This window comes from Equus asinus, chromosome 21, assembly GCF_041296235.1.
Source record: "Equus asinus isolate D_3611 breed Donkey chromosome 21, EquAss-T2T_v2, whole genome shotgun sequence".
Taxonomy (NCBI): domain Eukaryota; kingdom Metazoa; phylum Chordata; class Mammalia; order Perissodactyla; family Equidae; genus Equus; species Equus asinus.
This window is the reverse complement of record NC_091810.1, coordinates 13,177,789-13,189,805: the sequence shown is the minus strand read 5'-3', so window position 1 is coordinate 13,189,805 and position 12,017 is coordinate 13,177,789. Positions and strand designations below refer to the sequence as shown.

Sequence of the window (12,017 nt, the reverse complement as noted above, 5' to 3'; positions counted from 1 at the left end):
GCTGCCTTATTTATGGGGGCCTTTGTGGAGGGGTCATTGAATTGAGACATGAATGATGGTCAGGAGGAAGCCAGGGGAGGGTCTGAGGGAATGGTGCTCTGGGCAGAGGGACCGGCAAGTACAAAGGCCCTGCGGTGGGAAGATGCTGGAGCATCTGAGGAACAGAAAGGTCAGTGTGGCTGTAGGTGAGCAAGCAAAGAGAACACATGATGAGGTCAAGAACTGGGCAGGGACCAAGCCACACAGGGCCTCGTAGGCCACAGAAGGGGCACGGCGTTTATTGCGGCTGCAGTGGGAAGCTAGAGCTGACAGAAGACTAGGGCGGTGGCAGTGCAGGGGGGACATGGTTCTGTTCTGAATGTGTCTGGGAGCTGAGACAACAGGGATCGCGGAACAGTCAGACAGCAAGCGGAGAGGAATCTGTGGAGGAGCATTGCAGAGCGAGGCAGAGAAGGCAGCGGTAATTGGAGGGCGTGTGGGACCAGGGGAGGGCCTTTCAAAAGGGCGATGTCACAGGCTGTGCGGAACCTGATGGGCATGTTCCAGTGGAGGAGAAACTGATGGTGCGGGAGAGAAAGGGGCAGGAGCGATGTCCTCCAGAAGGGGAAAGGGGTGGGATTCCGAGCACAGCGCAGAGTTGGCCCTGTAGATTGGTTTCCCGCTGCTGTGAGAGACTGCCGAGAACTTGGAGGCTTACTCACAGCAGCACTCACTCAGTATCCCACACTCTTCTTGGCCAGAAGCGCGCTCAAAACGGTGGCTCTTGCTTCTCTGCTTGAGGTCTCACAAGGCTGGGGTCGAGGTGTGGGCAGGGCTGCGCTTCTCCGGAGGCTCTGGGGAAGTGGGGAAGAACCCGCTTGCCAGCTCTGTCCGGCTGTTGGCAGCACCCAGCTCCTGCCTTCTCTTCATGTCGCCAACGGCACGTCCTCCTCGCGCTCCAGTCTCTCCAGCTTCCCCTCCTGCTGCATCTCTCTCTCGCTTCTTTTCTGTCACCAGTTGGAGCAACTGTATTTAAGGACTTACACGTTTAGAGCAGGCCCTCCTGGAAACCCTCTCTTTTTCAGGTCAATTGTGCCTTAAAACCCAACACAGCCACAGCAGTGACGTCCTATTGGGTTCATGGGGCCCAGGACTGGGGTGTGGGATCTTGGGAGTCATTCCTGGGAGTTCTGCCCACCCAGCCTCCTAGGAGCAGGACCTTCTTGCACTGCAGCAGGTGGGAAGGCAGAACTTGTGGGCACGGCCACGGGCTGACTGGCAGGTTTGGTGTCAGGATACATCAGCTGCTGTGACAGAGACCCGAGAAGACAGAGGCTTAAACAAGATACAGTTTTCTCTCACTCAGGGAAGAGCCCAGCTGGGCATGCCAGAGCTGGATGCCAGTCCCAGAACCGTTAGGGACCCAGGCTCCTCTGTCTTTTTGCTCTGTCATCCTCAATTAAGGGCTACTCCTCGTGGATGGAGATGGCCTCCCCAGCCCCTTGCAGCCAGCAGGAAGCAGAAGCAAGAAGCTACTCACATCACTTCTCCCTCTTTTCCTATTGGCCTACACTTGGTGATATGACTATGCCTAAAGGCAAAGCAGGCTGGGAAATGTAGTCTTTAGCTAGAAGGCCATATGTCTAGTTAAAATTCTTTTTGTGTGAAAGAAGGGGAGAGTGGACACTGGGGGACGGTAGTCATCCCTGAGTTAGCTTGTAAGGAAGGCCATGATGGTGAATAGGATAAAAGGACAGTGATAGGGCCTCTGGCCTGGAGATTTGGTGAAGTCAGAGATGAGCTGGAGCATCAAACACGTGAGCTGGAATGGGGAGGTGGCAGGCAGGGGGTGGGGCATTTGAATCAAGGCTTCAAGGAGGAGCGGGTACTGATGAGGGCCAGTCTGGGCAGGACTGGGAGCGGGGGTGGGGGGGGCAGGAGGGTGGAGCCGAGGGCAGGAGCACGGGGGTTGGGGGTGAGGGGGAAAGAAGCCAACAGACTGTGAGGCCAGGATACCCAAAGGTCCCGGAGAGGGAGGGCGGCACTCATGCTGAACAGCAAGTCCTGCATCCAAAGTGGAGGTCACCCATGAAGGATGGGGAGTGACCAAGAGGAGGAGCAGCAGGCGGGAACGGGCAGCCTGGCAGACAACATGTGTGTCAAAAGTTGTGGTTTGGAGACAGGAGAGAAACCACCCAGAAGCAGCAGGAAGGACAGGGTCCTGGGGACAGCCGGGTTCCCATTCTTCAAGTGGAGGAGGATGTGGGGGTGAGGGTTGCTTGAGAGAGGTGGAAGGAGGGTCAGAGGAGGGTAACAGAGAGCGAGCAGAGAATGGGGCCACAGAAGAGGGGATGAAGTCCAGAGATATGCAGGAAGCTGTTGGCCAACCTGGCGGGTGATAGGAGGCGGGAGTGAGGGAGAGAGGGCCAGCTTCCTGGGTGTGACCAGGTGGAGGGTGCTAGCCCTGTCTAAGGTGGAGAATACTTGGTAGGGGGAGCTTCCGGGGGTGGGAGGAGACAGGGTCCGGTCTAGGCCGTGGTGAGTGTGAGGGCTCTGCGGGACGCTCAGGGGGGTTCCGGAGGTACAGGATGCCCAGGTCTGGGCTGGAGCCGGAGATGCGCGGGCCAAGCGTGCGCAGCTGGATTTGAAGCCAAGAGAGAGAATTCAAGACTGCAGAAGGACTCGGTGCCCCCGGGGAGTAGAGACGACCTGGTTTGGCTGTGAAGCAAAGGGGAAAAGTGGATTGGTGGGGAGCATGCTGTGGTCTTCAAAACACACGCTAGATTTTTCCAGACGAAGGCGGTAGTAAATGTGTTTACAGACTGAGAGGAAGGGGCAGAGGGCGGGGACCTCCATAGAGATACAGGCGGGGGTGACCTAGCAAGGAGCCTGAGGGGCAGGAGCAGGGAATGCCTCAGCTTCCCCACAGGGGAACGAGTGTAGTAAGCTGGGCCACGTGGGCAGCCGTGGAGGAGGAGCCCCCCTCCCTCAGGAAGCCCAAACAGCTGCCCCCAGCCCCACACAGGCCTGTCCCACTGAGATAAGGAGAGCGGGCCTGCCCTTTGTGCCCAGAGACTCCTCAAATAAAAGATGCCACATCCGTAAATGGCGCCTGCTGCTGGGGGCACACGCGAGCGTGTTCACAGGTGGGAAGGGGATTCAGAAGGGTGAGGGCCGAGTGGCCCTACCTGGGTAAGAAAACAATGCGCACAGAAACAAAAGGAAAGGCAGCCTTGCTGGACACTGGGGTTGAGGGGAATTTTTATTGCCTTCTTCCTGCTCATCTGCATAGTCTAATTTTTCCACAACAAAAATAATATTTTATTTGTGTAGTTTTTGTGGTTTTAAGTCGTACAAGCTAAAACCAAGAAGGAAATCTCAGAGGGCCGAGAGGAACTGAGAGGGTGGGCCCGATCAGGTCAGGTCAGGAAACCCGGCCTGGGGCTGTGGGACCCCCACCCACCAGGAGCCCTTCCCCACCCACTGGAAGGCGTGCAGGCAGGTGGAGGTGGGACAGGCTGAGGTCCCCAAGGGATGGAAGAGCAGGGGCTGAGTTCCTGTCCAGGGTCTAGGCTTCAGTGGGATCCTCACGGAGTGCCCACCAGGTGATCCCAGAGGAGCAAGCAGGTTCCAGAGCAGGTGTGACTCCAGCCCTAACCCCATTGAGTTTTAGAAGGGTGTAGAACCCTCCAGACTGGGGGCCCAGCACACTTCTCTCAGGTTTGAGGTCCTCGGCCAACACTGCCATGATCCAGGGCCCCCTTCCTCTCCTCAGCAGCACCTACTCTGCCTCCTCTCCTGGGCGCCTCCAGCCAAGGGCTCCATCTCCTCGGGCTGCTGGCACCCCTTCCTCGTGTTCCCAGGCATTGCTCCGCCCGGCCGTTCCCACGCTTCAGTTCCCCCACCCTACCTGCACGTGCAAACCGTGCCCTCGCTGCAAACCCTTTGACTCAGTTCATAGTTCATCATAGGGACATTTTTATAATTTACTATAAAACGCATATGTTAATGTTTTAATTTTGTAATAGAGTTGTTTATACTATTTTACTGTTAGGCTTGATTTTGATTCATATTTTGTAATATTAAAAATATAATTAAATTAAAAATACATTTCTCTTTTAAAGGGAAACATTTAACATAAATAACAGTAACATGTGTGGAAAGCTGATGTCACTCCACCAAGTAGAATGTACTATAGAAACAATGCAAATGAAACCATGGTTTTACCTTCTAGCTGGAGGCTGCGGTCTGATGGAGGCTCTGAGCCCCAGGCCTGCAGCAACTTGTTAAAAAGAAGGATCAGGAAGTGCTAGAAGGTGCTAAAGATGCGGTGGCCTCAAAAGGAGACTTTCCTCCACTTATTCAGAAGGACCAAAGAGAATTAAAAATGAAGTGGCGCTCCTCTCGGTAGGATTCGCAGCCCCTGGGAGCTGCCCACCCTCCACCTCTGTGAGGCGAACAGACGGGGAGTATTGCTCCCATTTTACAAGTGAGGAAAACTGAGATCCGGAGGAACAGCCAGCAGAGCCACTCATCTCGGAGGCCTCCTCCTCCCGGAAGCCCTCCCGGCCTCCTGGACCAGGTGCAGGGCCTCCTGGGTTCTCCCACACACCCGTGGCACTGAGGCCCTGGCGGTACAACGGGATGTGCTGTGGGACTCCCTTCTGTAAACTGGGGTTGACCTACGGTGCTGTGCCCAGGGCCCTGGCACCCTGAGGACTCCCTGCCTCTGGAGATAGGCCCTCCGGGGCTGCGCTCGCAGGATAAGCCGGGCTCTTTTCATCACTTCCTTCCTCCCACTCAAACAGTGGCCACCATCGGCTGCCTGACATAGAGCTGCCACCAGGGCCTCAACAGGACAGTTCAGGCCACAGCAGGGGTGCCTCAACCACAGGTCTCACAGGTAAGTGGCCCTCTTATTACTCAGCACAGCCTCCCACCCTACGGGCTCCTCCCAGGTGGGACAGGCCTGGTGGAGAGAGGAGGCTGGCAGTCAGTCCTGCCTCTGTCCGTCCTTGAGCATTCCCCTCTAGAGACAGGGTTAGGAGGGCGCATTCACTCTGAGACGCTGGATCCTTGGCTGAGTCCAGATTCACTGGTTTTTCAACAAATATTTGTTGGAAGGCCCTGGAGGGGAGAGCTTGTCTTAGGAGGGGGAAACAACCCCCCACTGAGTCCTGGAGGAAGCCGGGGAACCGGACGGAAGACGGGGGCTCATGAAACTTGTTTGAGTCTGGTCCCTGACACGGACCGTGGGGTGACCCTGCACAAGTCCCGGACCGTTGCTGGTGCTCCATTTCCCCAGCTCCGAGCATTAGCCTAGACCAACGGCGTTCCAGACAGAGCCCCTCCTGGGTTCGCCCCCCTGTCGCTGCCTCAGCATCCTCACGCTGCTGTCTCCTGCATCAGGCATCACGTCAGAGTTCACTTAGCTTTGGCCAAGCTGTTTGGAGTCCATGGGACGAGGTGGTCTTTCAGGTCTACCCCAGCGGCCTGACCCCTGGCTGAGGTGTGGAGGCTGAGAGCAGCTGGGGAAGGCGATTCCAAGGCCCTTTCGCCAGCTCTGGGGGCCGGGGGCCAGGCCTGGGGGCCACTTAGCGGGCATCTGCTCTCCCTACCCCTGAGCTGGGGCTGGGGTCTCTGCTAGGGGCCAGGAAGTCCCTTCCCCCTCCCAAGAACATGCTTGCCCGCGCCCCCTCCCCAGCGTGGCCACACTCCCTGTCCTGCCTTCTGAGTGTCTGGTGAGGGCCAGCCAGGCCTGGGTTTGGCCCGCTTCACTTCCTTCAGTCTTCACTCCATTTCACAGAGGAGAAAGCTGAGGCCCGAGGTGGGAAGTGAGTTGTCCCTTGTCCCAGGTCAGGTCCCACTGCACCCACAGTGCCCACTGGCCCTCAGGATGAGGTGCAGCTGCCAGGCCCTCCCTCACCTCGCGGTTACTCTCTCCACAGCCAGCCTGCTCAATGCCTGCCTGGGGGGCCCTCTTCCTGCTCTGGGCTGCGGCGGAGGCCACCAAGGACTGTCCCACACAGTGCACCTGCCACCCCCTGGAAACCATGGGGCTGCGGGTGGACTGCGAGGGGCGGGGACTCACAGACCTGCCTGCCCTGCCGGTCCACACCCGCCACCTCCTGCTGGCCAATAACAGCCTTCGCTCCATACCCCCGGGTGCCTTCGACCACCTGCCCCAGCTGCGGACCCTCGATGTGCTGAACAACCCCTGGCACTGTGACTGCAGCCTCACCTACCTGCGCCTCTGGCTGGAGGACCGCGTGCCCGAGGCCCTGCTGCTTGTTCGCTGTGCCACCCCCGACCTCGCCACCAGCCGCCCGCTGGGCCAGCTGACAGGCTACCAGCTGGGCAACTGTGGCTGGCAGCAGCAGGCATCCTGGACCCCCCCGGGAGTCTGGGGGCTTGTGGCGCTGGTTGTCGTGGCCGTGCTGGGCCTCGCTCTCCTGGCTGGCCTGCTATGCACCACCATAGAGCCCCTGGACTGAGCCCAGGCCCCCAGGGTCACCCCAGGCCAGGGGCCAGGACTTGAGCCCTTCCTCCGACCCCAGCAGCCTGGTCAGCCCGAACCACCAGGAGCTCAAAATAAACCGGCTGCTCAGCCATTTTATCTAAGCTCAGAGATGTCTTTTCCTCTCAGCACCCGAGTCTGGCTTTTTCTGAAAACCTGAGTCCATTTTGTTATTATCAGATATCAGTTGGGGCTTCTCTGCCCGCCAAGTTCCTAGTAAAGTGGGCTGCCCCCCACCAGCCACCCCCGAGCCCACGATGTCTGGACCTGGTCTGCCTGGTCCCAGGACTCCGGTTCTTTTGCCGTCCTCTGTCTGCCGGCTCCTGCTTCCCACATGGACTGCCCCAGGCAGCCCAGGCCCATTTCACGTCCCTGTTCGGCCCCTCTCCCAATTCCACAAAAAGCTTGTTCTCACAACACAGCAGTTGGGCAGAGCAGGAGGCCCTGAAGACCCCGGGCAGGGGCAGAGGAGAGATTTCCACCTCCGCAAGAGACATACCCCAAAGGGCACTTCACTGTCCCCAAAATGGCCTTTGGCCTCTCTGCTGGCCAGGAGGCCACCTGGGCTCACCCACCCCGTTCTCTCTCACCTCCTCCTGCACTAGTAGTTTCTCTCTCCTTTTCCCCCTCTCTACCCTTCTTCTTCAGAAAAGAAACAACGAATTCCTCCCTTTCTCACGCAAACAACTCCCCTCCACGTGCTGACATCAGAAACTTCCAGCTCCCGGATGCCCCTTCCACCCCAAGCAACGTCACCACATTCTTCAAACAAGACACTTCTCTCCCTCTGAGGAATTCTGATGCCAGCAGTTAAAATACGAGACAACTTTTATAGGATCCTTACTGGCCAAGCGACATCCAAATCTGAGTACACCAAGGTCCCTCCCTCAGGGACTTCCATGTGGTGGGCCCGCAGACCTGTGAGCTGATAAGAACAGTGCCAACTGGGGGTGGCCTGTGGGTCAGAGGGTGCCACAAGGAAGGCCAAGCAGGCACAGATTGCACCTGGAGGGCACCTCCCCACAGAGGTGAGTCTGAAACAGGAACCCCAAACCCAGGGGGAGGGGTGGCAGTAGGGAGTGGTGGAGACTGTGGCAGACTGGGGAGCCCATGTTCCATCCAAAGAGACCCAGCCGAATGTCGCCATGTGGATGAGGACCCAGGTGCCCAGTCTTCCGTTCTTCCAGAAATATTGGAAATCTAGATTTTTATGTGAAATCTCTAAATTATTCGTGTTAGCAATTAAATAAAAAAAATTTTAAATATATATCAGCAGACAAATAAAATATATTAATGGACTGGATGGAGTCCACAGGCTGAGAGTCCGTGCTATCTGCATTAGGAACCAGCTGTAACACGGCTGCCTAAGGAGATCCACAGTCAAAGCCGGCATCTACTTATGGGCATGTCGTATGTACGATGCCCTGTGGGAAGCCCTTCACAGGGGGCATTCTTCTGTACCCTGTGAAAACCCGGAAGGAAGGTCCTGTTCTCCCACACTGTACAGAGGAAGATGCGGGCCCAGAGCCCCGACAGTCACTTCACAGGCATGGTCCCAGACAGGTCCCCTTCACACCTGAAAAGTGCTCCCTTGAAAGCTTCCTGGCCCCTGGGGTCCCATACAACTAAGACCCTTCAGCCCCCAAGTCCCCATGAGGGGTGCCCCTAAATTCTGCCCCTGCTCCTTCCTAAGGTCAATGCACGTGGCCACAGGTCTGGTGCTGCAGCAATCACAAGCCTTGATCCGTTGGCTGAGCGCTTTGGTCCAGGGAGAAACTCCCAGGAGCCTGGCAGGCCAGCGTCACCATCCAGGCGACTGGCGACTTCCCCGAGGGTGGGGAGGAGTGGAGGGAACTCCAGTGGCCAGGCAGGGATTTCCCGAGGTAGATAACAGATTCACACGAGAGCACCAGGAAAACAGGTCCACTGGGAAGTTCGATTCACCGTCTCCATCGTCCCCACCAACTCCATCCCAGGCAGCAAGGCCACCACAACAGAGCCATCTGAACAATCCCCACCCACTCCACAGCCACCAACCCCAGCATCAACATCTCCCACCACCACAACCAACCATGCTCCACCGGCCACCACTGTCCCCTGTAGAACCACAGTCAGCCACAGTCCTCTCTCCACAGCCAGGGACACATTCTCCCCTCCCCCACAGCCATCAACCCCATCTCTACCACTACCGGCTCCCACCACGGCCTGCACACTAGCCTCACACTTGCCACCCATTCTGTTCTCTCCGTCACAGCCACAGACATCAGCCACATGAGTTGACATTAACCACCCCCCACCGCCATCTCCCTACCACCTCTGTCACCTCTAGCTCCAAAAATCCATGGACCTTATCCCCATTATAAGCAAAATGTCATCACCATCAATCTATCCCAACAGTCACCGTGACATCATCCTGATGGTCTTCTCCTTCATGAGTATTTTCAAAATCCAGCTGCCCATGGAGACTTTGTCGAGATAATTTTTACCAGTTGCTGTGACAGCCACGCCACCTTGCTAGCGGCTTACCCTAGTCGAGGTTTGCTCCCCTCACACCTTGGTGCGGTCAGTTGTTCACCAGGAGACCTTCTGCAGGGCTCCTGACTCCTGTTAAACCCGTCTTCTAGGGCCTGCTCAGAGCCCTCTGCTGGCCTTCTGCATTCCTCTGGCCAGTGGGCAAGCAGAGAGAGCTAAGAGGACTGCACGGATGTTGGTGGCCAGGCCTGGAGTCGTATAGGTGAACTTCACGAGTGATCATTGTCTGGAACCCAGTCACTTGTCCACTCTAACTGCAAGGGAGGCCTGACACATGCTCTTCCTGTGTGCCCAGCAGCAGGCAGGAGGGGGGCATCTGGCATCGTCGGCCCTGAGGTCTTTGCTAGGGTAATGCATGCTTGATCAGAAAGAGGCGAGGCTGAAGAAGGGGCATTCACGAAGTGGGGCACACACTGAGCCTTGGCCCTGAGCCACAACCAGGCCCAGCAAAACACAGAGTGCCCATCTCATTATTAAAAAAAATTTTTTATTGAGTTCCTAATAGTTTACATCATTGTGAAATTTCAGTTGCACATTACCCCTTGTCTGTCTCCACATAAGTGCTCCCCTTCACCCCCTGTGCCCACCCCTCACCTCCCTTCCTCTGGTAACCACTGAACTGTTTTCTTTATCTGTGTGTTTGTTTATATTCCACATACGAATGAAATCATCTGGTGTTTGTCTTTCTCAGTCTGGCTTATTTCATTTAGCATAACTCTCTCCAGGTCTTTCCATGTTGTTGCAAATGGGATGAATTTGTCTTTTTTATGGCTGAGTAGTGTTCCATTGTTTCTATATACTACATCTTCTTTATTCAATCATTGGTCAATGGGCACTCAGATAGTTTCCATGTCTTGGCTATTGTGAATAGTGCTGCAATGGACATAGGGGTGCATATGTCACTTTGGATTGTTGATTTCAACTTGTTTGGGTAGACACCCAGTGGTGGGATAGCTGGGTCATGTAGTATTTCTATTTTTAGTTTTTTGGGAAATCTCCATACTGTTTTCCATAGTGGCTGCACCAGTTTGCATTCCCACCAGCAGTGTGTGAGGGCTCCCTTCTCTCCACACCCTCTCCAACATTTGTTAATTTTAGTCTTAGTGATTATAGCCATTTTAACAGACATAAGGTGGTATCTTAGTGTAGTTTTCATTTGCATTTCCCTGTTTCTTAGTGATGTTGAACATCTTTTCATATGTTTATTGGCCATCTGTGTATCTTCTTCAGAAAAATGTCTGTTCGTATCCTCTGCCCGTTTTTTGATCAGGTTGTTTGTTTTTCTGTTGTTCAGTTGTGTGAGTTCCTTATACGTTATGGAGATTAACCCCTTGTCAGATATAGGATTTGCAAATATTTTCTCCCAGTTGATCGGTTGTTGTTTGGTTTTGATCCTAGTTTCTTTTGCCTTGTAGAAGCTCTTTAGTCTGATGAAGTCCCACTTGTTTATTTTTTCTTTTGTTTCCCTTGTCTGAGAACACATGGTATTCAAAGAGATCCCTTTAAGTTCGATGTCAAAGAGTGTAGTACCTACATTATCTTCCAGGAGTTTTATGGTTTCAGGACTTATCCTCAAGTCTTTGATCCATTTTGAGTTTAATATTGTGTATAGCTTACTTTTGTGAGATAATGGTTTACTTCATTCTTTTGCGTGTGGCTGTCCAGTTTTCCCAACACCATTTGGTGAAGAGACTGTCTTTTCTCCGTTGTATGTTCTTGGCTCCTTTGTCAAAGATTAGCTTCCTGTAGATGTGCGGTTTTATTTCTGGGCTTTCAATTCTACTCCATTGATCTGTGTGCCTTTTTGTGGTACCAGTACCGTGCTGTTTTGATCACTATGGCTTTGTAGTACATTTTGAAGTCAGGGGTTGTGATGCCTCTGGCTTTGTTCTTTTTTCTCAGGATTGCCTTAGCAATTTAGGGTCTTTTGGTTGCCCACATGAATTTTAGGATTCTTTGTTCTATTTCCGTGAATGTCATTGGGATTCTGATTGGGATTGCACTGAATCTGCAGATTGCTTTGGGTAGTATGGACATTTTAACTATGTTTATTCTTCCAGTGCATGTGCATGGAATCTCTTTCCATCTCTTTATGTCATCATCGATTTCTTTCAGTAATGTCTTATAGTTTTCATCGTATAAGTCCTTCACCTCCTTAGTTAAATTTATTCCTAGATACTTTATTCTTTTTGTTGCAATTGTAAATGGAATTATATTCTTTTTTTTATTTATTTATTTGAGGAAGTTTAGCCCTGAGCTAACATCTGCTGCCAATCCTCCTCTTTTTGCTGAGGAAGACTGGCCCTGAGCTAACATCCGTGCCCATCTTCCTCTACTTTATATGTGGGACACCTACCACAGCATGGCTTGCCAAGTGGTGCCATGTCCACACCCGGGATCTGAACTGTCGGACCTGGGCCGCTGAAGCAGAACATGCACACTTAACTGCTGCGCCACCGGGCTGGCCTGTGGAATTGTATTCTTAAATTCTCTTTCGGTAAGTTCGTTATTAGCGTATAAAAATGCAACTGACTTTTGTAAGTTGATTTTGTACCCTGCAACCTTACTGTAAATTATTTCTAATAGTTTTCCTATGGATTCTTTAGGGTTTTCTATATATAAGATCATGTCGTCTGCAAACAGTGAGAGTTTCACTTCTTCACTCCCTATTTGGATTCCTTTTATTCCTTTCTCCTGCCTAATTGCTCTGGCGAAAACCTCCAGTACTGTGCTGAATAAGAGTGGTGAGAGTGGGCATCCTTGTCTGGTTCCTGTTCTCAGAAGGATGGCTTTCAGTTCTTCCCCATTGAGTATGATGTTGGCTGTGGGTTTGTCATATATGGCCTTTATTATGTTGCGGTAATTTCCTTCTATGCCCGTTTTGTTCAGAGTTTTTATCATAAATGGCTGTTGGATCTTGTCAGATGCTGTCTCTGCATCTATTGAGATGATCATGTGGTTTTTCTTCCTCACATTGTTAATGTGGTGT

At 53.5% G+C, this 12,017-nt stretch overlaps 1 protein-coding gene across 1 annotated transcript; it reads left to right on the top strand.

Moving 5' to 3' along the window:
- Window positions 1–5,793: 5,793 nt before the first annotated feature.
- GP9 (glycoprotein IX platelet) lies at window positions 5,794–6,618 on the top strand. Its single transcript, XM_070493092.1, has one exon. The coding sequence runs from the start codon at window positions 5,940–5,942 to the stop codon at window positions 6,471–6,473; it is 534 nt and encodes a 177-aa protein (XP_070349193.1). The 5' UTR covers window positions 5,794–5,939; the 3' UTR covers window positions 6,474–6,618.
- The last annotated feature ends 5,399 nt before the right edge of the window (window positions 6,619–12,017 follow it).